The 26,885-nt window shown below is 38.7% G+C and overlaps 1 protein-coding gene across 15 annotated transcripts in view; it reads left to right on the plus strand.

The window, feature by feature from the left end:
- ANK2 (ankyrin 2) overlaps window positions 1-26,885 on the plus strand; it is a 779,379-nt gene that overhangs the window by 650,899 nt on the left and 101,595 nt on the right. For 6 of the 15 annotated variants that reach the window (XM_019521994.1, XM_019522000.1, XM_019521987.1 and 3 more), the window contains 11 exons: window positions 2,058-2,069; window positions 5,261-5,363; window positions 5,826-5,929; window positions 9,650-9,691; window positions 10,558-10,593; window positions 18,129-18,353; window positions 20,353-20,451; window positions 21,704-21,858; window positions 23,355-23,566; window positions 24,073-24,277; window positions 25,143-25,239. In XM_019521994.1, coding sequence (XP_019377539.1) covers window positions 2,058-2,069; window positions 5,261-5,363; window positions 5,826-5,929; window positions 9,650-9,691; window positions 10,558-10,593; window positions 18,129-18,353; window positions 20,353-20,451; window positions 21,704-21,858; window positions 23,355-23,566; window positions 24,073-24,277; window positions 25,143-25,239 — 1,290 coding nt within the window. The remainder of the gene's footprint in view (window positions 1-2,057; window positions 2,070-5,260; window positions 5,364-5,825; window positions 5,930-9,649; window positions 9,692-10,557; window positions 10,594-18,128; window positions 18,354-20,352; window positions 20,452-21,703; window positions 21,859-23,354; window positions 23,567-24,072; window positions 24,278-25,142; window positions 25,240-26,885) is intronic. The other 9 variants (XM_019521996.1, XM_019522002.1, XM_019521989.1 and 6 more) reach the window with 8 other exon arrangements.

The raw sequence follows: 26,885 nt of genomic DNA on the forward strand, positions 1-26,885 counted from the left end.
CAGGGTGTTTGAAGTCCCCCATGAGGACCAGGGCTTGTGAATGGGAAACTTCTGCTAGCTGTTTGAAGAAAGCCTCATCCACCACTTCCTCCTGGTCTGGTGGTCTATAGCAGACACCCACTACAACATCACCCTTATTGCTCTCCCCTCTAACCTTAACCCAGAGACTTTTAACTGGCCTATCTCCAGTTTCAACCTGGAGCTCTGAACGATCATACGGATCTTTTACATACGTTCAACTATTCTTCCTCTTGTCCCTTGCCTGTCGTTCCTGAACAGTTTGAACCCATCCATGACAGTGCTCCAGTCATGCGATCTGTCCCACCAAGTCTCTGTTACTCCAGTCATGTCATAGTTCCATGATTGTGTGAGGACTTCCAGTTTTTCCTGCTTGTTTCCCAGGCTCTGTGAATTTGTGTACAGGCACTTGAGGTAACCAGTTGATTGCCATGATTTCTCCAGAAGTATGAGAGCACCTCCCCTGTTGCCCCCTCCTGCTTGCTCTTCCTCCAGGTCTTCTGCTTCCCGGCTTACCTCAGGGTAATATGTTAGTTAGTCTCTATGAGTGTGTATGCTGAATACTAAGAGGGAAAAAGGATCCTTTCTCCTCTGACTCACTGAATTAACACGGCAGGGCACAGGATGTAATGTTAAATAACAGAAAGATTTAGCATAGCTATAGGAAAGCATGCATCATGCAGAAAAATAAGCCTTAGAACACATAGTCAGCTTGTGGGAGCCAGTGATAAAAATAAATTCAGTTCTAGGTTTGTATGTATTTGTAGAATGATAAAATGCCTGCATTTCCGTTTTTGAGCTGAATGTTGTAAAAAGAAAAAGAATGGGAACAATAGCACTTTACCCTTTGAAAAAGGTTGCTTGTAGTTGAGAACGTCACTGGAATGTATAATACAATACAGGTCTCCGTTTTCAAACTCTGGTATTTTACTAGCAAATGTAAATGCATATGGCATATCCAAACGGACAGGTAGACATTTCCCATTCTGAGTGGAGTGGCCAAAAAAGGATTAGCTAATGATGTTTAGGCATTCCAATCAAAATTCATCATAAATGATGCAAATTGGTAATGTCCAACTTCCATGCAGTCAGAGGGAAGTTTTGCTGAAATAATGCCTATATCCAGTATTTGGCCTCACAGTTTTCAACCTCCTCTGCTGTCCAGGACAGCATGTATGGTATCATCCAAAGCCTTGTGAAATTTGTAGGAATGTTTCTGTTTATTCAGTGGACCTTGGATCATTTCTGAAAGAGAAGATGTCAAGAAACAGTTCTGATGTTATCACAGGATGTCTAAATGCTGATCGTTTAGGTCTGCCAACCTTGGAGTCTTTCCTATTTTCTAGAAGGCTCTAAGAATCCAATGAAAATTAAATGGCTGTACTGTTTTCATGTCTCAAAGGCTGCTTTTGGACTATAAGACTGCTTACAAAGAAAAACTCTCAAACTTATTAAACTGTCTGTTTGATCCTGTAGGCTTTTTTTTTTTCGTTTTACTTTAATTTTTGTTTTTCAAAGAGTTGTCTGTGAATGAGCATGTAAGTTAATGCTGGCCTATTTTCAGGTCTAAGTGTAAATCTAGAACACACACAGAAATATCATTTGATTTACATTGGCTCAGCTAAGATCAGAATCTGTCTCACTGCCTGCAGTATGAAAATTAATTCTCCATCTTGTATCAGGGTCTCTTTAATCTGAAATTCAATAATATGACATGATGAACAAGATCAAACAAAACATGCATATTTCCAACACCACCTTTCCATTTCTCTCTCAGGATATAATTAATGGGAATTGCCACTAACACTGCTTAAATAAACTTTGCTGCAATGCCTGTACCAGATTCAGTGCAGTGCAATGGAGATTTCCATTTTCTTTGCTGCAACATACGCGGCCAGCAAATCATTTTAAGCAGCCCTTTCTAGTTATTATGCATTAAACAATTCAGTTTTATGAGCTTGTATTTTTGTTTTGTAACCATATTCCCTATTTATTATTTTTCTCTTCCCTTCATTCTTCTTTTCATATGCTTTCATTAGCACCATGCCCAAGTAGGTATTACACAGCATGAAAAAAATGTCTTCTCCAAGGCACCTTTTTGGCACCAATCACTGTTCATCCATTTTAGAGTCCTGCTGTTAAATTTAGGAAGCAAGGCTTATATACTGGACTTGTTGATTTCACAGGACCAAATGAAAGGCATTGCTTTTATGTTAGTAATATTCTCAAGTGACTGGAAATACCCAGTTATAGAGTGGCATGTGTGGATATGCCAGCTAGCTTGAACTTCAGATTAACTCAAGGTGACATGGCTCTAATATTATTCCCTGATTATTGAGGATGCTAAACTCATCACTGTGTCTGCAGCACCTTGTGGCTGTTTTTCATTAAGCAAGTTCTGCTTAAGGAGGTAGCTGCTTGGAGGAGGAAATAGTATAGGATACATGGATGGTACTTGTTTTAGTACAAAAGTATAGGATAGAAGAAAGGGGAAGGGAACAAGAAGTAATGAAAGGAAAGAAAAAAGAATAACTGTCTTAGACAGCTTCTTCCTCCATATATCTAGAACAAGAGCGGATTCAAACAAATCTGTGTCCCTCCTGCAATCCGGTTCAGTTGGACCTTTTTCTTGAAGGTCAGAGATTCAGAATTTGAACCCCCCTCCCCTCACCGCTTACCTCAAACCAATCCATCCTGGTTGATGAGGAAGACTTTCTGTCTGCAACTGAGAAGAGCAGTTAGGGAAGGGTTTCAAGCCTGGTTTATGTAGTTTTCAGGGACTCAAGTTATTTCCACAGAGTTCTAAGGCAACAAGAAGCATCTTGTGCTTCCCACACCATGGTCTCTCTCAAATGGTCGCAATGCATTGAATGGGGTCCTGCTAACCTAGGGGTTAAAGCCTGTGTATCATAAATTGGAACACGTGCATCTTAATCAGTTCTGTTCAATACCACTCTCTCTCAGTACTGGAATCCTTATTTCTATACATGCACTTTGAGTTCTTAGAAAATGGGCAATGCCATTTCAATTTTTGTTTAAAATCTCAATAGACTCCTAAAGTACCACAGATTCGGTCATATTTGTGTCATTGTGTGGCTTGGTAATGTCCATACCTTCAATGTACTGGACATGTGCTTATGTACATATACCATATTCTGGGTATGTACTGGACAAGTTGTTGTGGTTGTAGTATCAATGTCATATAGCTATAGGAGAATGAGGATAAAATCACCTGAGATTAGTAGCTGAGCTTTGTATATGTTTCATTTCATTCACTACTCGTGCTGTCTAGTAGTACATTTAGTTAGCTGAATAGCAGAACCTATGACTTGGATGGACAACCTCTTGCAAGCATTGCATGGCACTGTAAGTCAGCTCTGAAAGCTTCACTCTTTAAAGCACATAAAAGCTAGTGATGAAAAATGGGGTCTGCTACTGATGTTTGTTTTCATTTCTAAGAATGAATATTCAATTAGTAATATTTTGGAAAGCTCATATGGATCAGGAGAGATAACCTGCTCATATGATGTTACACCAGAGTATGATAAAAAGACTACACATATTCAAAATGATGTAGAATCACTTGTTTACATAACTTGAAGCAAGTTATTGATGGACAGAAATAAATAAGGTGAATTCTTGGTACCCATAAACCAATATGTTTTGCCATCAACTAATGGAATCAGAATTTCATCCATGGAATGTGTTGTACCTGCAAAATACTATACTTCATCTTTGCAAATATCTGCTTTCCCACTCACTTGGAGTGAGTAATATTTCATGACATGCAAGTGAAATGTTATTAGGTTTTTCTTTACCATTATCAATGTTAGAGCGAGCGAGAAGATTAACAGCACACATTGTCCCAGTATTTTTCCAAGGCTCATACTCATGTAATACTTTCACTATCTTTGCATCAATTTTCTACAATCTGTATAACATGTTAAACATGCACAGGGAAGAACATTAGTCATGCCTGTCATAATTCTGAATATCTCTAATGTAAATACACCATGCCATTTCTATATAAAGTATGGCTACTGGAAGAACCTACTGGATGAATCTTTTGATCTGAATTTGTTGGTTGAATCTGATTTCCAAAAAACATTTTAAATGACAATTAAAAATGAATTGTCCCCCTTAAAAATCACAGATAACATCTCCATTGGGCTGATCCTGTACAGCTCCCGTGCTTAAAAGTATTGATATATTCATGTGTAGTACCTCTATATGTGCAATCCATGAAAACATGGCAAGTTCCAAAAGTGACATGAAATATGTCTTCCACGGTATAGAAGAACAGGAAAGTGTATACCTTCAGGAAAATCTGAAGGTGAGGTGTTAACCTTTAAAAAAGAACAAAGATACTTGCCTATACTATTTGTTATATTCAAAAGATAGAAGCAATGCTATTCTGTGGCAGAAACCCCAGCTTAGCTTAATATGTCTTTGTTTTGGCATCTCTGATTTTTGCTTGTTGCTAGCAGATATTGCAATTAAGTTCTGAGCTGGTGCTTGGGAGCAGCTTATTATTGCTTTCTGCATCTCTCATTGCTACAGCAGCCAGTTTTCTCTAGAGCTGTGTGTACATGCAAAGGAAACAGTGCTTACATTTTGGATGGCCTTTTTAGAGATGCTGTAAGCATACTGAAGAGAAACATAGTTTTACGCAGGAAGCATGTGGCTGGCCACAGTTCACCTTGCTCTGTGTACCTTCCAGGGGGGCAGAACAAACCTTATCCATTCACAGTTTTCAGTAAGAGCCTGGATAGGAATGAAATGTCAGAGGGGCTTATTTAAGCATTTTTTCAGATATTTGCTTTAAAATTTTTCCAGGTGGTTTCATTAAGTTATGGATCAGGAGAGAGAACTTCTTTAAAGGGCATCAAAGGAAATTCCTCTCCCTTAAAATAAAGGAGATGATTACTCCACTGGACTAGTTTAAAAACATTTGTGGGTGGGAATAGATTGTGATCTAGTATAGTCTGTTAGGGTCTCATTTGAACCATATTAAAGGTGTCAATCAAAAGACTTTTGTTCAGCCAACACTCAAAAAGTTAGCATAACGCTGAGATTTACAAGGCTCTATTTTTCCTCATGGCTAGTTTATATTCCCCCTGGAAGTTGCATCATTTTTGCTAATAGCACGCTTTTTTCACTCTGCTGGTTGGTCCACCATCACATCTTCACAACACCATCTCTGCTGCTGATATATTGCCATGGCATCTTGCCAAACTACCAGCCTGCGATCCTTCAGTTCAGACAGGTCCCACACGCTGAGCCATGCCTCCTACCTGAGGGACAGTGCCATGATCGATGATACAGTCGTAATCCCCAGCCAACAGGTAAGATCTTTCTCTTAGTCTTACAAATCAAGTTGTACAATGTACATGTTTTTTAAATCATTTTGCAAGTATGAAAGAGATATCGACTGGAACTGCATGGCACAATGTGTGTTGCTGTATTTGTATTTCCCTGATTTCTGACTGGTATTAAATGAACTATATTAAATATATATTCTAACCTAAAAGGAAATACAAGAATACAAATGTGTCATCTTAGTAACTCCCAACATTCCTGTTCACGGAGACTAGTAAAGCACAGTCACTTTGAACAAACACAAAATACTCAGTAATGTGTTTTTAATAACTGAATGCCGTTATTGCTCATTTGTAGCTGTTGCCCCTCCCACCCCTTTTAAAGCATTAATTATGTTAGCTCCCTTTTATGTAAATAACGTATTTATGGTTTGTCTGTTTAGTTATTTTTAATTAAGAAAACAAACAAATATTCTTTCATATGTCAAGGTAACAAATCTGGCCAAGGAAGCTGAAAGGAACTCATACCGCTTAAGTTGGGGCACTGAAAATTTGGACAATGTGGCTCTTTCTTCCAGTCCCATTCATTCAGGGTGAGTTATCAAATCCATTGGTATGTATTAGAAAGGATGAAGAAACAGAGTGAGCATAACTGAAGGCACAGCAGCTTGAGCTAATGCTTATCTCGGAATTGAATTTTACTTTCAGCCAGTTTAGCAAATCTCAACGTGGCCCTGAATGTGGATCCATTAAAATCATTGAGATTTTTTTCAATGGACTTCAGTGAACATGGGATCTGTTTTCTTTCGGGTTTTTTTTTCAATTAGGACATTAAACTAATTATTTTCTCCACTGAGAAACCGGAAGGAACAGACCAAAATGAAATGACTGAGTTGTAGAGAGAAAAAATCATATATATATGTATGTCTATATATGATGCTCACTGTATCTGCTATTGATGGCAAATGCTTTCAGACGATCTCACAGGAATTGCTCACCATCTAGTAGGATCAGGCCACCAGTTCAACTATCAGGAAATACAAATATATATATATAACTATTTATTATTTTATATTTGTATTTCCTGATAGTTGAGTTGGTCACCTGATCCTACTAGATGATGAGCAGTTCCTGTGAGATCACATGAAGTCATTTGCCATCAGTGGTAGATAGGGAAAGCAGCAATTCTGAGCTCACAATAGCTTCTAGAATTAGACCTTGATCCAGTGAAATTGCAAATGAGGGAGATGTGGTGGTAAGTGCATGGCGCAACTATGATGGGTGAACCTTCCCCATTTACAGCAACATATAATAAAAGATATGAAAGAATTCTAAGCATCATCACTACACAGTCATGATCTCAAGAGACTACCCCTTCTTATGAACATTATCTGCCTAACAAATAAAGTAAATACTAGTGACTTATGTGAATTGAAATCTAGTGACATGAATCATGTTTTTTACTTTTTTTAAATGTCAGCCATCAAGTAATATTCAAGCAACCTAATGAATGTTTCAGTTTATGCATACCAGAACACGTACCTTCAGCTATTGCCACCCATGATTTTTTGGGAACATTTTTACTAACCCTATGAAACCTGAACAGGACAGAGACTAAAATACAGACCTGGCCAAGTTAATGTTTAGAAATGGTATCCCAAATGGAACACAAGATAATGAGGCTGTTTATTGGCAGTTTGAGTGGCCTTGTTTTGTACAAGAGGATCAAAGAGAAATAAAGCTGGCATAACAGTGCGATGGCAGGTTAGACTGATAAAGGTGCATAAGGGCCCTGTTACACGTTACACTGTGAGCTGCACAAGTGTTGATCTGTGTCACTGCTAACTTGAGTTTGGAGCAGTCACATGCTCAAGCTAGCAGGGCCCTAAAGGGCTGAAAGGTAAGGGCAAGGAAGGGTTAACCTGCCTGCTTGGCCTCTGCTACCAGGTTGCTGCTTTGATCCAAGCTGAGCTTGTCCAGAGAGCAGTGCTGGTGGGAGCTGTGGATGGGTAGGTTAACCTTTCCCTCCCTGCTCTCCCAGGACAAACTGTATGGGCAGCCACAAGTAAGCAAGTGAGGGCGGAGATAAGAGGGGAAAAGGGGGCAGTGGGGAGGCAGTGAGCAGGGATCTAGGGTGCTGGGGAGGGCAGGAGGGGGGCAGTGGGCCTGATCTGGGTCAGCAGGTGAGGGGAGTGGGTAGGGTGTTTACACTAAGGTGTAACCTAAAGTAGCTGCTGATATATTGCCTTAGTGTTACATGAGCTGGCTAACAAGGATTTGAAATAATCCTACCCTGTAGTGAGTAACCTTGAGCTGCATAAGGAGTGCTTAAAACTGGTTTCAGGTGTTAATGTGTGGTGAATCCAGGGGTTAAGAGCTCCAGGAGCTGCACAAAATTACTGTGTAACAAGGCCGTAAGGGAAGTTTGAATCTTAGATGCCAACAGCATAGCTGGCTATAGCCAGTGCTGCTAGTTTTTTGTTCTCTCTTACCTCTAAAATTAGCAGAGGAATAAAAATAAGTAACTGTGAACATAGGAAATATGTATTTTTTTTTTATATTGCCAAGATTTAGGTTTTAAAATTATTTTGGCAGCTAAATCCAGCAAGTGATGCCAAATTGCTTAAATATTTTTTTTCCCAAACCATGTTACCTTTCACTCCCAGAAACTTGGTCTGTCTAGTATTGATAGATGATAAGATAGCTACGTTTAAAGAACAGTTAATCAAGATTCTGCGGGACTTGATTTTTTTTTTTTACATTATCATTCTTCAGCTAATCCATTATACTTCATGACCAACTTGCCAGTTCCAGAATAAGGAAATTAGATTTTATAAATCAATGAGGGAAATTGTTATTGGGGATAAGATACAGATCATATTAACCAGGGCAGTTGTTTTCTTTAGACATATCTCTAGAAGATTTCCAGTAAAATACAATAATAGTAGAGTCTTCATGAGCAAGAATTTTACCCCATAAAAAAATTAAAATGCTACACAAAAACTAACTTTTACTTTGCAGTGACTTACCATGAAAATTAACTTAAGATCTACATAATATTAAAGGGACACATTGGATTGATTTATTATGTTTAAAGAACATAAGTTTAACATGTCACCCCCAGCAAGGGGGGAAAGCTTTTCTTTAGGTCATAAAACTGTAGAATTACACCCCTGGGTAAGGAAATGGGTTTGTAAACACTCCCTTGGGTACAGGGGAGCTAATAGGAATACACTGCAACTTTTGACCAGCCAGCCAAGGAATCCAGTACCTGATGCCAAGAAATAGTGATCACAAAGAGGAAAGAAAGGAAGGAGGAAATACAATCCTTAAAGCGGCCCAAATTAAGATTGTTTCAGTAAGTCAGGAAAACTTGAATGCTAAGTGGTTGATGAAAAAGCAAAGCATTGTTACTTTGCTGAAAATTCCAGGGAATAAGCTCATTTTGTTTAATTGACAGGTTAAGATGAGAAAGTAACACCCAGCTGTGCAAAAGTCTATTTCTAAAGGCTTAACCACGCAATGCACACTGAGTTCCTTTCCCATGGTGAATAAGTGAAATATTTTCATTTGGTTAGAAGTGAAACTCTGATTTGAAGAGCCCTTTAGACACTGCTTGGCAATAGCACATTTTTATATCTTTTCGACTTACCCTGGCTTGTAGGATTGAATGAAAATGTATGGTCTGAAAGTACAGTACTCCTGATGAATTATTACACTGTGCTATTGTTGGGTTGGGTGACATGCAAGAAGCAACTCAGTGTTTACTCTTGTAGATTATATGGTTATCAGCAATCTTCAGGTCAGATGAGTTTGTAATTGTACTGTACTGTGGGAAGAGAGATAATGTTTTCAAACGATTACGGCATGAAATGGAGAGAGGCAGGGAGGGTGCTGGCAGGAGAGAGTGGTCTCTCCATTCCTTCTTATATTAACTTGTCTTAGTTATCTAGGGCAACTTTCCTGTGCTTCAGAGTCCCCAAGAGTAAAATGGGTATGCTAAAATTCCTGTTATGTTAAAAACATTGAGATCCTGAAATACAATATTTTACTTATCCACAAGGTATTTTATTATTGTATATCTGTATGTTACGTTCATTTGACGCTATGAAAAGTCTGACTAACAAACAGTTCAAAGGTATCTTCATATATATATATACACACACATACACAAACACATCCGGGAAAGCTAAATAGTTGGAATCGTGTTAGTTTGCTCTTTTGGAAACCATTACTTCCATAATGGAGATAAAAAAAAAAGAATAGGGAGCCAGTGGTTAAAATTGATAAATAATGAGAGTTATCATTCTTAGCTGCCTGTCTGGAAAAAAGGAGATTGGATCATTGCTTACAAGGTAAATAAAACACGCTTAAAGTGTTGTTTTCTGAATCCTTTACGTTGTTTTCCCCACTGTGACATTCATTTTATGGAAATAGTTGTGGAAACAGGACCTGGCAGCTAGCAGCTGAGAGTCATTTCAAATGTACAAAAGTAAATGATATTAGAATCCATCAAATCTTACAATGGGCTAAAAGTTTTGCTGATGCCAAAAAAAGAAAATGGCAATATTTACATAATAATGAAGTGATGGGGGCAAATAACATAACTGACTGTAGTTTGTATTACTGGAACATGAGATAGAAAAATTATAACAAAAAGTTTACCATCTGTCAACCTGGAGGTGGGAATGAAAGGAGGACTACAAACATGTTCAGATGGAGCAAACTGGAGGACAGACCATTCAACAGAACACCTGAGGACAAAGAATTATAATTCATTTTGTTCCCAGAAGCTCTTGATGGAATTACATTTTAAGCTGTAGACACATTATATTTTGGAGGCCTGGTTTGTAAAAGTAGGCACCTGAGTAAGGAAGTACAGTACCTTATTTGGCTCTGACCTAAGCACTTAGGGAACCAGATGCCCAGCTTTGGTGTCCAGATGCCAAAATGATTACTTCAATTCAGAGCTGAGATTAAGGCTACACACATGGTGAGAGGAGGTAACAGCATCCCAAATTACTGTAGCTTTGCTGTTGTAGTTGCCACCTGTAACTCATGATACTTTATAAGCTTATGTTCCATACTCATTTATACCCTTTGTTCACATGCTCTTCATATTTATAGGCTCAGGTTAAAAAAACACCTCATTTATTTCTTTTTTTATTTATAAATTTCACTTCATGCTCTTTTTTGTGCTAAATTATGTATTCTGTTGCAGCCATTCTTCTCCATGTCTTGATCATGACAACAGCAGGTGAACTTCTGCATAATTTCTTTCAATATGCTTCCTCACCACTTCATCCTTACCTTCATCCTTCTTCCAACTTACACGCTCTCAGGATGCTTTAGTGCTTTTATGTTTATTTAGGCAGTAGGGAAATTCTACCTGGCAAAATTCTACATGGTCTTACTTTTCCATTGTATGGGAGATACCCCTTTTCTCCAAAGTATGTTAATAACTTTTATTAAAAAAATTCTAGGGACATTGTGATCAGTTTAATTGAAGCCCAGTGCAGTCCGTCTAAGTTTTGTCTGTAGTTAATACTAAATTTTCTATACCAGTCACATGAATAGGCTGTTTGAAATGTAAATAATTATGGCTTTGAAGGCATTTCACAAAAGTGAATCCTTTTCCACAGTCCTTTTCATATGCAGAGTGCTACAGAATCTCTTTGTAGACCAAATTTTTCCCATTTTCTACCTTATTAAAATCAGAAGAGGGAGTGGCAATAGTGCAATTAAAGAGTTAAATTGGTCCTACATCCTTACTTCTGTGTGATTTTGCTGGCAAATAAAATCAGTCATGTAGGTGCCAAGAGCTATAATAAATGAATGTGATACATTTATCATTGATGCAGTGCTCGGTGCTCCACGAAGCATAGCAGATGATGCAGTACCTACTTGAAGATTCCAGTGTATTAACCCCCTAATATCCAATATGTTTGTTGCATTTGTTTGACATGTAGCTGCAGTTGTTGTTGAGAAACCTCAGGCCACTTACTGAGTTTCAGTAAGCCATCGAGGGCTGCATGACAGGCAGCCAGGGGCAGATATATATTAATTTTCTAAATTTTTTAGGGGCCTTGCAGGCCAGATAGAATGGCCTGGCAGGCCACATTTTGCCCACCCCTGTCTTAAATACTTAAATAAATAAAATTCTTAGGGAATTCTAACTCCTCCCATATCATAGTTTGTTCTCAGCCAAGAGCCTTTTTCTAGGGCTGTGCAAAGCTTCAGTCACTGATTCAATTCAGAGGAGATTCGGCTCCTGAATCTCTAAATCCAAATTGAATCAGGAGACCCATTAATCTCTCCGAATTGAATCGGAAGCCTCCAATTCAATTCAGAGAGATTTGATGATTTGGTCATAGGCACAGCTTTATATTTTTTTTCTATGTACCTCAAGGTACCAGGCACAGCTCGTGAACTCTGAGATGGTGGGGGCAGATGGAGTGTCCCACGGGAGTGCGGGGGGGTCTCCTGTATGCTTGGCCACGGATCCTGTTCCCCGAGCTCGGTGACTGGTGCCTCCTGGGTCTGGGGGGCACCTGAGGTCCCCCCCATGACCAATCACTGAGCTGCAGGGGGGGGTCCCCGTTGCTCCCGGCAGCAGACCCAGAAGTGGACTGGAAGTACTTCTGGTCCACTTCTGGGTCCACCACCGAGCATGTGCCCTCCCCCCCCCATGCTTCCGTGGGACGCATCAACTCACCATTCATGAGCTATTCCTGGTACTTTGAGGTATGTAGAAAAAACATATAATGCTGTGTCTATGGCTGAATTGCTGATTCTCCAAATCAGCATTGAATCTTCAGATCTGGCTAGATCAAATTGGGACAGTGATCTGAATCAGCTAAACAAATCACTGTTCCCTGAATCGGGCTAAATCCAAATCAAATGCTGCCCACGTTGCACACCCCTACCTTTTACCTGTTTTAGCTAGCTAAGATTTTTACAGTCAGTAAAGGGTACATTTGTGCAAGAAACTTACAATTATTTCTAGATGCCTGCAGTTCAGTTCATGTTTTTTGTCCTCCTAGGATGTATATTTTTACTTATGTATAGTTACTTATCAGCCTGATCCAACACCTGTTGAAGTAACAGAAAAACCTCCCATTGACTTCAACAGACATTTGATTAGCGCCTTTATCTTTGGTATCTTTGAACTCAAACTTTGGATCCATTTCCCTTTCCAATTCTACGCTTGAGAATTGCTGAAGCACCCTGATTAAGCTATTTGTTTCTGCTTTTTTACACTTTGACTAACACTGAGTGCTGCTATTTCCTTGTTTCCTAGTTTCTTGTATTAGCTAAAATGACTTAGATAAAAGAGCTCTTAAGTGTGTCTGTGGTGGTGATGGTTCAGTGACACTGTTACCAATTTTTTGCTATATAATGAAAAGCATGTGCGCCTGCCTAGCTAACTAAAATGAATAACCGTCTCTGAATGGACTGCATAATGATAGCGGATCGCTTTTGCATTTTCAGTTTTTATGTGGTAGCAGCAATCATTACCTGTTCCAGAAAGACTCTTTAGGAAACTGTGTGCGCATGGCTGATCAAATGGTTTTAGAGACGGAGAAGTGCAGCTGAGTGCCAACAAACTTAAATTCTTCACTATCTGAAGGGAGCATGATTCTTCTGGAAAACAGCTGACTAAAACAAGAACATATGGCAAAGCACAAAAATAACGCCCTGTCTTTCTCAATACATATTTCTCCATTTTTATTTCCCTGTTTATTTCTTTCCTGCATTTTAAATGGCTTCAGAAATAGATTAGCTGTTATTGTCTTATCAAAGAAAAACATTGGCAAAAGAAACACTTTAGTGTGTTTGGAATATCAAAATTATTTGGAACCTCACCTCCTTTCACCCTTCAAAACTAGATCAGTTTAGTCATACATTTTGTAAATGATTCTTTCAATCACAACATAAAAAATACCCATCTAGATTTGATCTATTTTATGTGGAAACATCTTGCAAGAATTAAAGAGTTTTCTCTGATGTCCTTAGCCAAAATATTAGCACTCTTGCTGCTGCCTTCCAACCCCAATTTAATCAGATTTTGTGTATGTCTGTGAATTTTGTGTTAGATCCTTTGGGATGAAATGCCATAACTCGCGAGGTTGGTTGTGTCTGTTTTTCCTCCCTTTGTTAGAATGCTTATCATTACATGATGATATTGTGACATAATTTTGGGTGCACAAACTTCAATTAAAGCATAGCATTCAGGCAGTGCACACATCCCATTAGTTCAAAACAGTTTTGTATATGTATATTATGATGTGTGAATGATAATGTTCTGAAAAATATGTGTGAAAAGTTGAATAGATAGAGGTTTGGTTAAAGCCCCTGGGAAAACTGGATGTATTTGTACAGCACTCATACTTTATTGAATATTTTTATAGCTTTCCTGCATTCACATGACCCTCCACTGAAATTTATTTTAAAACAATTAGAAAGTAAAGGATAGTGTGAAGGAAACTGCATTGACTTTGACAGACTGACTTTGATACATTGTTAGAGCAGAGATTGCTTGGTTTAACTTCTTTGCAGCAATAGGTATATCATTAGTCTTATACAGTGGAATATTTATATTTTCCAAAAAGTGTTTATTTTGGAGGTGTGTTGTCTTTTTTTCTGTGAGACGTTCCAGTTTTTAAAAAAAAATCATCTATTACCATATGGACTCTCTCTAAAAGAGACATTGATAATTTTGCCTTCAAATGTGTCTATCTTGTAGCTACTATGGATATTCCTGACACAGCTCTATTCTACATAAAAACTGTTTGTTTTTGTGGTCCCCAGTTGATATGATTGGCTATTTTAATATATGTAAACTCAATTAGACCCAAAGGAATTCCTTTCCTTTTTCCTATTTTTTACACCCAACCAATAACTACATTTGGCTTTGGTATCTTGCTTAGTCACCAATTTCTATAAATTAATTTCCTACTTTTGAACTTTCTATACAAAACAAACTTTCTAAATCTTCCTTGACTTCTGTGGCCCATACATTTCATGACTTCTAGCATGGCTCTTTTCAAAATCTGCTCATATTTGGAATTAAGATTTATATAAACAAAGGAGCATTTACAAAATGTGGATCTTTTGTCTGACACAATTTTGACCTTACCATGTACCTTGAAGCTTCCAGCTGTCTCTGGTACTAGGTTTCCAGAATAGGGGGCTAATATTTTAGATATGCTATCAATAAGATTGTATAGGAAAGAAGTATTACCTCCCTAGTCTGTGGCATAAAGTCTGCAAAAACCGTCCAAGATTACACTGTTTTTTTTTTATTTTGCTGATATAACATACAGCAAGGTTTATTAGCTATCCTCTATTACCCATTATTGTCCCTTGCCTTTATAGCTTTCCTCCTTTTTGTTTAATGTCAGCTTCAGATTACAGTACCATATGCCTCTGACAGATGTTATATTTAAGATATGATTTACCTGCTAATTGTATCTTAAAATGGTAACCCATCCACACGTTCAGGCAATACATGGTACGACAAAATGGCAAACCAGCCACAAAAATATTCCACAAAATATGTATAATATTTTTGTGGTTGGTTTCCATCACACCTTGAATTGAATGTGTGGCACAATTCCCATCATTCAGCCAGATGCCGGCTGCATGAGGTTGGTTGGCAAGCTGACAGTTGTGTGGTGCAGCCCTTCATCTGCAGCTTTGAGTTTTCTGCCGTTGTAGTGCATGAGTCTCTGGGACCAGCCCCAGTGCAGTCCTGGGGCTGGGACCCACAGTCAAGCTGCATAAAACCCAGTGTATGCGTGAAGTCAGAATCAGGACCAAATATCCTGTCAGCTATTTTAAGCATATGAACACATACTGTACATTTCATGGAGAAGCACCATCAATTCAGTACACTCCTCTTCTTTTTTGTTTTGTCTGAAAAAAACTTAAGAGAAAATAGAATACCACGCATGAAAAGAACAGGACTGGATATTGCTATAAGGAAAGCGATTACTTGATTTGCTCATGCGATGTACTCATTACTGGTGTTATTTACATTCATGTATGATAATTATTCATATTTATATGTTTATTTCTTTGTGTTCTGGTAGTAATTACAGTGTTCTTGGCAATCTTGACAAATATAGGAAGCTAATCTAAGGAGTTCAGCTTCTAAGAAGAGTTTAATTTGAAATAATAAAAAATGATAGAAAAAAATACTGCACACTAATGAAAAATTGTACCCTTGATCATTTACTTAATAAAAAATGCTAGCATTCATTCAGAAAATGATTTGCATCACATCATTCAGCCAGCTCTGCTAATAACAGTTATAGCAGTTTCTGTTGCTGTCTATTTATTACAGTAATATATGGGGAACTTCTTATTTCATCCCAGATCTTAATACTGTTAAATACATTTCTACTGCTTACCATCACAATAGCGTTTTAGGTAGAGTGACATTACATCCTGTTTTTTGGGACAGTCTCATTTTAAACACCTGTCCTGGTCATCCCTGTGGTTTAGTCAAACAAACACTGTTGTCCTGTTTTGCAAAATCTCCGTGCCTGAAAGTGGTATTCTTCAGGCAGGTGCTGTAACACTCCACAAGCGGCCCACAGCCCTCCTCCCAGGGCTCTGGTACTTACAGCAGAAGCTAGAGCTTGAAGACAGATGAATGTGCTGGGAGGGGAGGGGAGTGTCCTGATGTGAAACTGGAAATATGGTCACCCAAATTTTAGATAGATTCTCAGGAACAGAAGTGAAAGCACTTTTTATACATCTGTCACAAAGGTGATGCAAAACGTGTTCAGATAGGGCTTTACTTCAACTATAAAAGCCAATCATGCAGGATTATTTTCAAAACTGAGAAATTAGCACCTTTGAATTCTTCTTTCTTCCCTGTGAGTAGTAAAAGACATAATTTAACATTTAGACAGAATATATTTTAGGAAGGTTGCATCCATTCTTGAAAAATTAACCCAAGGAATTAAAGCTGTAAATCTTTTTCATTTTTTTCCCCTTGTTAAGACCACAGAAGCACAGCCCCTAAGGAATGAAATTATGGTTGTACTCCCCTGAGTTGTACAGTAAACAAAACCTAGAGGTATATGGATGGTGGTAGAATAGGAGACTGCATGTGTGAGAAGTGTCTTCATATAGCCTCCATGGCGCATGGCGTGCTTCAGATTGGCAGGTTGTGGCTCCTTTATCTCATCCATTATTCTGACTTGCATGGTGTGTTGAGTGTTCTGTTTTAACAGCATGTGGAATGAATTGCATATGTCTTAATAGTGAAAGGATGCAAATATTTGTTGTGCAGAGTGACTCGAGTGAGAGTGAAAATATTTGTATTTGTCACTCATCTTGTAAGATTTTCTTTATTGCAGGTCTCTCAGAGCAGATGTTAGCATTTGTGTGACTCCCCGAGCAGTAACGCTAGAAATAGGCCTGATATTGTCCCAGCTCAGCTATTCCCTCTTTCATTTCCAGCAACCCAATAGTTAATAGTCGGTATAGCCTTTCTTTCCTAGGTTTTGTATGCTTTGCAGAAATGCCCTTAATTAGACTTTGATCATAGCAAAACTATTAGAGTCAACCTACTGATTAGTCACAGCTGAAAAAAATTGAGATAGAGGTGAAAAAGGGCCATCTAAGGAAGACTTTTCTGTTTCCCCAGGAAAACCTACATGCTATTTACCCTGATCCATGAAGAGCTTCTCTATCATAGCTAGCTTCCTGCCACTGTAGGGCATCCCCGTAGGGGCATGTTAATGTTGTCTGCAGTAACAGGAAAAACTGTACTTTTTAAATAAGCCCACAACCAAATGATTACAATTTGCTCCCATCCCCAGTAGCCTGTCTTAGAAGAAGCATATCTTAAATGCCAACTATTTGCTACTCTTTATTATTAAAGATATAGTTTTATTAAAAGAATCCTGTTTACTAAACCTCTTTCCCATCCTGATTTAGTTTTTGTAAATCTAAGGAGGAAAGTGGGCACCCTAAATCTAGTAAGTAGTAGTGCTTAACTTGTTAAAAGTCAATGTAACCATTTTAACAAGTGCACTGAAGTCTTACTCTTTGATTATTTTCTCTTTCTAGTTAATATTTGAGATAGTGAAAAGTTTGAAAAGGCAGGTGTTGCAGATAAAGAAGGAATTTAGACCTGGTATAATATGTAGGTGTAATTCCCATTGGTTTTAATAAAACATGTGTAATCCAGAATGAACTTTGACCTACAATCCATGAATAATTTAGTCTTAGGAATTTCAAATCTATCAAACCATAAGGAAAATTATAGTAAGTTTAACAATAAAAGAAACCCAGTTCACAATTTTCTTCATATCGCTGCATAGTAAGTCTTTTTTCTTTAATAATAAATATTAGAAGTTTGTTATGTATGCATGGGTTTTGTGCCTATCTTACCCTGTGATGGCACTAGAGGTAGAAATGTATGAGAGCTTTGGAAAAAAAAATGTTCACAAATGTAAAATAGAGGCATTTGCACAGGACCCTATATGATGCTCACACTTTTTTCCCCCTAATTCCTTCATATGTATTCTGTCATACATGTTCTGAAAAATTCTAGGATAGATGTTGTTAGTTTAAGTAATTAGTGATATTGCTATCAATTAACACCACACAGACAAGGACAAGATTGTTAAAATTCTACATACAGTAGTAAGAAAGCACCACACTTAGGTATATAGTCTGTACATGCTGGAAGAAAACAATTTGGAATGTAACCAAAGTGATTTTTCTTTGCCTAATATGTCTTTGTATATAATATTCATTTCACGCTTTCAGCTTCCTGGTTAGTTTCATGGTGGATGCCCGTGGTGGTGCCATGCGAGGTTGCAGGCATAATGGACTAAGGATCATTATTCCCCCTCGGAAATGCACTGCCCCAACACGAGTAACCTGCCGGTTGGTCAAACGTCATAGACTGGCCACCATGCCTCCAATGGTGGAAGGAGAAGGTCTGGCCAGCCGCCTTATTGAAGTTGGACCTTCTGGTGCTCAGTTTCTTGGGTAAGAGTCATGGTTTGGCTGAAGTGAAAATGGAAGATATATTTTCATCTGTTTATAAGTTGCACTGCAGTGATGCCCCCCCCCAGTCAAATTGATCTGAAAAAATGTTTTCTTTATATATTGTAACATAATAGGATGCCTACCCCAATGTAAATTGACACAAAACCCATCAGCAAGTCACTTGGCTTGTATGCATTGTTCTTGAGAACACTAAAGTTTTAAAACACTAACACTAAGGTTTGGTGTGCTTCCTGGAATAAGTTTATTGGTCAGTGTTGTGCTATTATAATGGAAATCACTTAGTAAAATAGGGAACCAATTCACACTATATTTAAATCATCCAAAATTAAGCAACAAAAGACAAATAACACAGCACTGATCTAAAGCCAAATTTGAAGCCTGCTGCAGATGCAACACAAGTTAGAGCTTCTTGTATTAGAAACTTGTGTTGTGTTATGAATAATTTGGACTATCTAGGAAGCACAAGCTTTTGATTTTTCTAGGGTTAAAATTGCAAGTTCAAGCAATAGGACAACTCAAAAATTCTTCAGCAGCTTATTTTGTCCTATATTGCAATACCCAATAGAAAGATCAGAACTGCAATTACTGCTGCGCTTGTTTTAGCAGTTTTCAGCTGAAACCAGCAGTTCTCTACACTTTTTCCTTTTTTTTTTTTGGTTTGGTTTATTAGCTGCTCTCCCTATCAACTCTGGCATCCAAATGTGGATGATGGAAGGAACCCCTCCAAAAGAGTGAATGGCTTCAGTTGGAAACTAACAAAGAAGCTGTGAAGGGGAACAGTTTAAATCCATTTTGCAACAAATCAATTGATTTTAAGTCCCATCATATCAAGGGAGTCAGCACAGCCATTGTTTTTGCTAATGTTCTGTCTAGAAGAATAGACTTGTGAGAGAGTGATTTAATGGTTCTTTAACACTAATTGTTTTGGATGGGGTAGGGGTGGAATCAGATGCACATTTACATCATTTCATTGCTGCTGTACTTTAATAGAAGAACAAGAAGAATTCTGAAACACAGAGAACCTGTTGCTAAGGGCAAGCTTGCCTTCTCCAGTGGCAAACAGGCTGCTCCTTGGTATCAGGCAGCGGCAGAAGCTGCCTAACAAAACACTGACACTTTCTTCAAATGTTGGTCAGTACTTAAGCAAAAAAAATATGAATGTGAAGTACCAGCAGAATACCACTGCTGTCACATTCATTGTGTCTCTTGTCATCTCTTCCTTTCCCACAGTTATGTTAACACTTAGTGGGACAGATCTTAATCCACTCATTAGGCACTTAACTCTGATCCTGTATCCATTCTGTTGGAGTCTCTGAAAACCTGTTAACATATCTACAGTAACATCTTACCCTTAAAATGCATTCAATAAACAAAAAAAAAGCAGTGAGGTGGAGGATGGCCCAACCACCTTCTATATTAACCATTTTTTAGGGACTCGAGAAAGGTGGATTAGGATTTTACGTGGGCACCTACATCCACTTATGGGCCTAATAGGCAGAATAGGATCTGGCCTCGTATTATTTTTCTTTAAATGGTCTCTCTATATAATGAGGAGTTTCAATAAAAACTCATCCAAAGAGCATACATGTATACGTAGCTGGTTTTCATGTGTACCCTGCCAGTGAGCATTTTTTTTCTGGGTGGTGTCATGGCAGTGAAACCAGATAGTCACACATTGTATCTGTTGAAATAAATGTTACGGCACTGCACCGACCCAGCTATTCTACGAGCTCGATCCTGCTTCCATTAAGTTCACCAGTGGAACTTCCATTGATCTTCATGGAAGTGAGGTTGGTTCCTAATGAATGAGACTTATTTCATTAATTCCTGCCATCAGTCTGGCACAGCCAGGGCAGAACCTTATTCAGTGTACACCCTAATTTCACTCTGACCAGACATTGACACTGGGGTTCTAGACAAAAAAATACATAAAGCTTATTTATGTTCTTTCTTTCACTGCTGCTTTGGATGTATGCAGTAAACTTCATCTGCCTACGGCTCCTCCCCCACTTAATGAGGGAGAAAGTTTGGTCAGCCGAATCCTTCAGCTGGGGCCACCTGGGACCAAATTCCTTGGGTAGGAGAGACTTAAAACAAATTGATGGATGCTGGCCTCCCCGTTCTTCTCCTCCTTCTGCAATATGATTTTTTTATGTCATTACGCCCATGGCATTGTCCCTTTCTATGATTTGAAATTCTGTATACTTAACCGTTAGTAGACCATTTTCCAACCCTTGTGGTATGTGGTTTTTGTTTTGGTGGTATGTTCTATCTTTTTTCTTAAAGTTATGTGGCCTTCATTTTTGTTTTAGCATGAAATCTTCCTAGTTGTACAATGTGCCGGCTGTTGTGTGCTTGATGTCTGTAGCAAAGCAACCTGGACTGGGACCAAAAAGAATCTACTGTGTTTTGGTTTGGTTTGGTTTGGTTTTGGTTTTTTTTTACACACATTGCTGCCAGTAAATCAACAGCATATGTTATATGTTGGATATAACATATCATGTACATGGTGGCCCATGTGGTGATTCTCACTATTGAGGTGTATGTATACAACATATATCTTTATATTTTCTCCAGAGATATAGAAAGTACATTTGACTGTGTATACATGGGTTTGTCTAGATAAGCATGTGTGCTCGCACATGCACACAAACACACACGTATTTACCTGTTCACAGAATGGGGGAATGAGGCGATTATTCTCTCTTCTACACTAGTACAAATCCAGGTTATATCCTTGGACCTACTTTTCTTTTCCCAGGAATGAAATGTGTTGGAGCCGGTAGAAGTTACAACAAAATAAAATCAGCATGAGAGACAAATCAGGCCCATTGATTTCAATAGATGTATCCAGATTTCCACAAGTATATCTGAGATCAAATTCCTCCAACTAGCTAACTCTCTATTACAGTAGATTCACTTTGAAATGAAATTGCACTGTCTATTACAGTAGATTCGCTTTGAAATTAAATTGCACGTGTTAACCCATACTGTAGTGACAGCTAAAATGAACACTAGTTTTATTTAAAGTATCTTTTTAAAAAAAGGCTAAAATTTCTCTTCAGCACACTGCTGCATTACCAGTTGTGTACACATTGTGTAAAGAGAGGAGTGTGCAATTAAATCATCCTACGGTATATTTACCGGGGGGTTGTAAAATGCTAAGATACTCTAGTGACCTACTAGTATGCCTGTTAGGGTTGCTTCAAAATATTCCTGAATAATAGATAGAACTCCAGGTCACTTTGTAACAGACTCAATGGGATTGCTGTTGTTTCCATTTCTGCCTCTCTCCCATATACATCTAATGTGCTGTATTGCTGTGCTAGGCCTGTGATTGTGGAGATTCCCCATTTTGCGGCTCTGCGTGGAAAAGAGAGAGAGCTGGTGATTCTGCGCAGTGAGAATGGGGACAGCTGGAAGGAGCACTTCTGTGAATATACTGAGGATGAACTAAATGAAATCCTGAATGGAATGGATGAAGGTACCCAGCCAGTTTTCCACCCTAGTCCATTCACTGCCTTTTCCAGCATTATTTCTATAATGAAGAAAAGCTTCCTTTATCATCTTTCCTATGACTTACAATCTGACTGTTGGTCCTCCGGTTCAGGGTCTGTTTTGGCAAATTCTGCTCATGTTTATTGAAATCACAGTGGATCATTATAACATTCTTAGCACACAGCAGCACTGCTGGAGAGGTCTGTTTTAGCTGATACCCCTAGAGTTTTCAGTAGAGGCAAAATCATCATCAGCTGCAATCACATGGTAAAAAGTCAATATAAACCTTGATATTCAATTCACTTTTGCCCAGACTCTCTTCTCATTAATGAACAAAAAGTTTCGTCAACAGACATCTTGCTGTTCTGTATTATAATATTACCTCTTAGGAGGTACGTGCTTGGGGGAATGCAGGGATCATGGATTCTATTGTAACTTGAACGGACATAATATATGGGACATCCATAGTAGTATTGCCAATAACTTAGAGCACCACAGCTCAACCTTTCTGGTCCATGGGCCAGATGAGTACAGCACAGCCAGTCTGCAGGCCAGATCTGGTGCATGGGGCCAAGTGTGCGGGGCAGATTCAGAATATGGACTGACCCCGCATGCCAGATCTGACCCGTGAAGTGATCCTGCACTCTGGGTCATCAGCTGTGAAGTGACGTTTTGTGCTAGTTCTGGGGCCAAGTGCCAAGCCTGAACCTACATGCTGAGTCCAGAGCTATACACTGACTCTGAATATCAGCCCAATCTGGCAGGTGAGGCCATGTCATCTGGTCCATGGGACTCCCCATGGGTCCAAAAATTTAGTGGCAGGGAAGCAGTAACAGCATTAATGGATGTGGGGCTCCCAGAGCCATGATAATTCATGCTGTCCCCACTCCCCTGCTGTCAAATTTGTGGGCCCATGGGAAGTCCCATGGGCCAGCTGATTCAGCTCCATAAGTCAAACCCAGGCCACGGGCCATACTTTGAGCATCACCGATCTAGAGCATGTAAATGGGTTTTGTTCTGGGGTCCAAAGATTGGTTCTAAGGATGACTTTAAGATTTTAAAAAGTATATTTAGGCTACAATATGTTATGGTGATTAAGTAGTTGCCTAACTGTGAGTAATACAATAGAAATGAATGGGACTACTCATGTGCTTAATGTCAGGCTTTGATAAATCAGGAATTAGCATTGATATTTGTCTGAAAATGCCAGGAAGAGATGGGCTTGATCCAAAGCTCTTGCTGTATGTATATGCACACAGATTTTGCAGAAGTTGGTGTTCTGGATTATCTACAAGTTGTTTTCTTTCTTTCCTTTATGCTTCGATTTAGCTTAGCTTAGAATGCTGGCATGTGTTTTTTTCCCTTTAAGTGCTAGGTATTTGTAACTTTAAACTACAGCTTAAAGTAGTGTTAAATTAATTTGGACATAGCTGTATTTTTGCCGTAAAATTCTCATCATTGACCATGATTATTTTGGTTCAGTACTTGACACTCCAGAGGAGCTTGAGAAGAAGCGTATCTGTCGTATCATCACCCGAGATTTCCCACAGTACTTTGCAGTGGTATCCCGCATCAAACAAGACAGCAACCTCATTGGACCTGAGGGAGGTGTGCTTAGCAGTACTGTTGTACCACAAGTGCAGGCAGTCTTCCCAGAAGGAGCTCTAACCAAGCGGATTCGCGTTGGCCTCCAGGTACAGAGAAGCCATTACAATGCTTATCACTCTTCCCTCACTGGTGCTGCATTTGAGGCATGCTCCTTGATAGGACAGAACACCTTTCATGCTGTAGAGTCAGCAGACAATAGGATGTAATCAGTTGACCATTTGCACACTTCTGTCAAAAATACTCCTGAGCAAATAAAAAATTTGGGTGAGAGAATGAGCTTAGAGAAAGAGAAAGATTAGGGAAACCTGTGTCTTCTATTCATAAGTCAGCCAGTCATGACTGTGTAACAGGAAAGTCATTTACCTGATGAGAATACTAACATAAGTATTAGGGAGGTGTGGGATTTAATTAATTGCATGTTTCTTAGATGCTCTAAGACCCTTAGAGTAAAAGTGCAATATAAGTGTTGAACTCAGTCGATTAGCTGGAAAGCAATAGAGCTTCTGTTGAAAACAGAAGTTGAGGGACATGAGGGACAGGTGAAGGACATGGTCATTTACGTTTTCTTTTTTTGTCTTGTTACTTTGAAAAGGCCCAACCTATGCACCATGAACTCGTAAAAAAGATTTTAGGCAACAAGGCTACCTTCAGTCCTATAGTCACCTTGGAGCCCAGAAGAAGGAAATTCCACAAGCCCATCACAATGACTATTCCTGTCCCCAAAGCTTCCAGTGATGGGATGATGAATGGTTATGGGGGTGACACCCCTACTTTAAGATTACTATGCAGCATAACAGGTAGGTTTTCTGCACTGGTGCTCTGTGTGAGCACGCAGGACCCTACAGTTATAAACTGTTGTGGGTCAAATGGATTAAACTGATTATAGTGATATCAAGCTCAGTGAAACCTAGGGTGAGGGCTGCATGAGAAAATAAACTGGCATTCATATCCATGAATGACATCAGAATCAACATTGTATCAAGGTACCATTATGCCTTAGAGAACAGCGATGCGTTATATATTTTTATCCTCATTTTGTAGCCCTAGGCTTCCCACTTCTTAACTTCTTTATCCATTCGTGTTCACTGAGCACCAGCATTGTGATTTAGTATTGCACAAATGTTGGTGATGCAGAAGGGGATTGTGGTCGTGGCCAAATTTCAAGCCCCCATGCTCATGTGGGTAAGCACTTCATATTAAACTAATCCCACTAAAATTGATGACAAATGACTGCCCAACAGTGGGTTCACAGTATGACTTTTGAAATGTAATAAGCCATGCAAACTTCTTCTTAGGTCTGCTTTATAAACTGAAAAAAATATTCTTCTGAAATTACTAAAAAGAGCACCAGACCATTGCCTCATAACAGGTAAAGGACCTGGGCAGAACATGTGTTTGGTTGTAATATAGAGAAGATTCCAACCTCCTCTTTTTGCTATACTATAGCAAAGGTCTGTATGGACCTGCAAGTTCCAGACCATCTCGCATGCAATTGCTAAACATTTTCGGTGCTGATTAGAAAAAAAGGAATGAAAAATGTATGAGTTTCTTAGAGTGGTGCTGATTAGAAAAAAAGGAATGAAAAATGTATGAGTTTCTTAGAGCGTAAAGGGCTGTGATTTTTTTCCTGTTTTAAATTTTTTTCTTATATTATTACTTTAGGTGGAACCACACCTGCGCAGTGGGAAGATATTACAGGAACGACACCATTAACATTTGTCAATGAATGTGTTTCCTTCACAACAAATGTTTCTGCCAGGTACGTACCAAGTAGAAGACAAAAACAAACAAACAAACAAAAAATGTACTATTAAGGTCTCCTTACGTCTTTTCCTTCTACCTTTATCTTGTCTTACTCTGACCAAATACTTATTTTTAAAATCTATTAGTTTACAAGCAAAAAAAGGACATACATATTTTCTTCTGTGTTGGAATTTTGGAAGACTTTGTGTCCTGTCCCTAGAGCGGTCCACACGTTGAAGTTACATTGAAGTTGTAAACCTCAGGTGCCATGGCAGCTGATGAGTAAGATGAGCATTCTTGTCCCTTTCACTGCCTCTAACAGTGGTAATAAAACTTATAAGAAAGTTGTTTTCACTTAGCAGTTGCCAGCATCTCAAGGAGGATATTTTGTTTCAGAAACAGCCTGTGCTAGTGTGTCCAAAATGAGTTTAAGGATATTTCAAGGTCTCTAGATATTTGAAAAAAAAGATTTTATTCTGAAGGCAAACCAGAAACACTGAGTTTTGGTGACTTCCTTTTGCAAGGCATAAAAGAACACTTCACTTCCAGCAGTCTCCAAAGAACGGCAAGTCTTGTATACTGGCCTAGAAGTGATCCCCTATGTAAATCACAACATGATGGTGGTCTACACAGTAGAAGACTGGGTGAATCTTTCACATAAGTGAACAGTAGCACAATGTTCTCCTGGTTACATCTGCACACAAAGCTATTGCACAAAATCCTGCACTAATCCAGCTACCTCTCTAGGCTTTGCTGCATTGCAGATACAACAAAGACAGAATTTTAGCAGCTGTTCAGTATCTCATTTGCACATATACTTACTTGTAAGATGTGAGAGAGGACTCGGCTTCATGACTCAAAATATAATTTCCAGTTCTTCTTAGATTTGGTCACCACCCTTTGGATTAAATGTAAACAAAATATTTTTTTAAAAATATTTTGATATTATTGGCTATTTCATTAGTCTATAGTATTCTACACACACTATACATACACTATAGTATGATCTGTTATTCATATTACAGTGGTATTAAAAATCTTTTAGGGCCATGTAGGAAGACATATACCTGTATTTTGAGATTTAATTTCCAGTAGTAGGGGAAGATTGTACTATACCAGTCTCCGAAATGACAGGCCACATCCTATTTTAAGGAGCCTTCCCAGGGCTCAACCTGAAGAATGCAAGTGCAGTTTACACTATATTTGAGAGAATGTGCATGTGATGGAATGGAAACAGGCATGATTTTTAAGAACATATCCACAGAGCTTTCAATCCCACCAACTTTGTCATATCTTTAATGTTATGGTTAGCCCCAGTAGGTTCACCATAAGTCCTTATCATATTAAACAAAAATCCAGTGACCAGAATGTTATTGTGATCATTTGAATTAATTTCTTGAAAAACAGTTATTGAAAAGCAAGTGTGTCCAGCCAATCTTAAACTTTGGTCTATCTTCTGGAGCCATGCCTACAGTAGGCATTTTTCTGGCACTAAGAGGGTAGCAATGTTTTTGTACTTCCGTCTTGTGACATGGGGCGTCTCTCAGGGCTACCTCTCATGTTGGCCTGCCCACCTGTCTCTGTGAGGCTATCCGCCCGGTCTAACCTACCACAGCTTTGTTGTTCTCATATACAGATGGTACGTGCGGGGAAACTGCTCAT

This window comes from Gavialis gangeticus, unplaced genomic scaffold (assembly GCF_001723915.1).
Source record: "Gavialis gangeticus isolate Ggan-Ray unplaced genomic scaffold, GavGan_comp1, whole genome shotgun sequence".
Lineage (NCBI taxonomy): Eukaryota > Metazoa > Chordata > Crocodylia > Gavialidae > Gavialis > Gavialis gangeticus.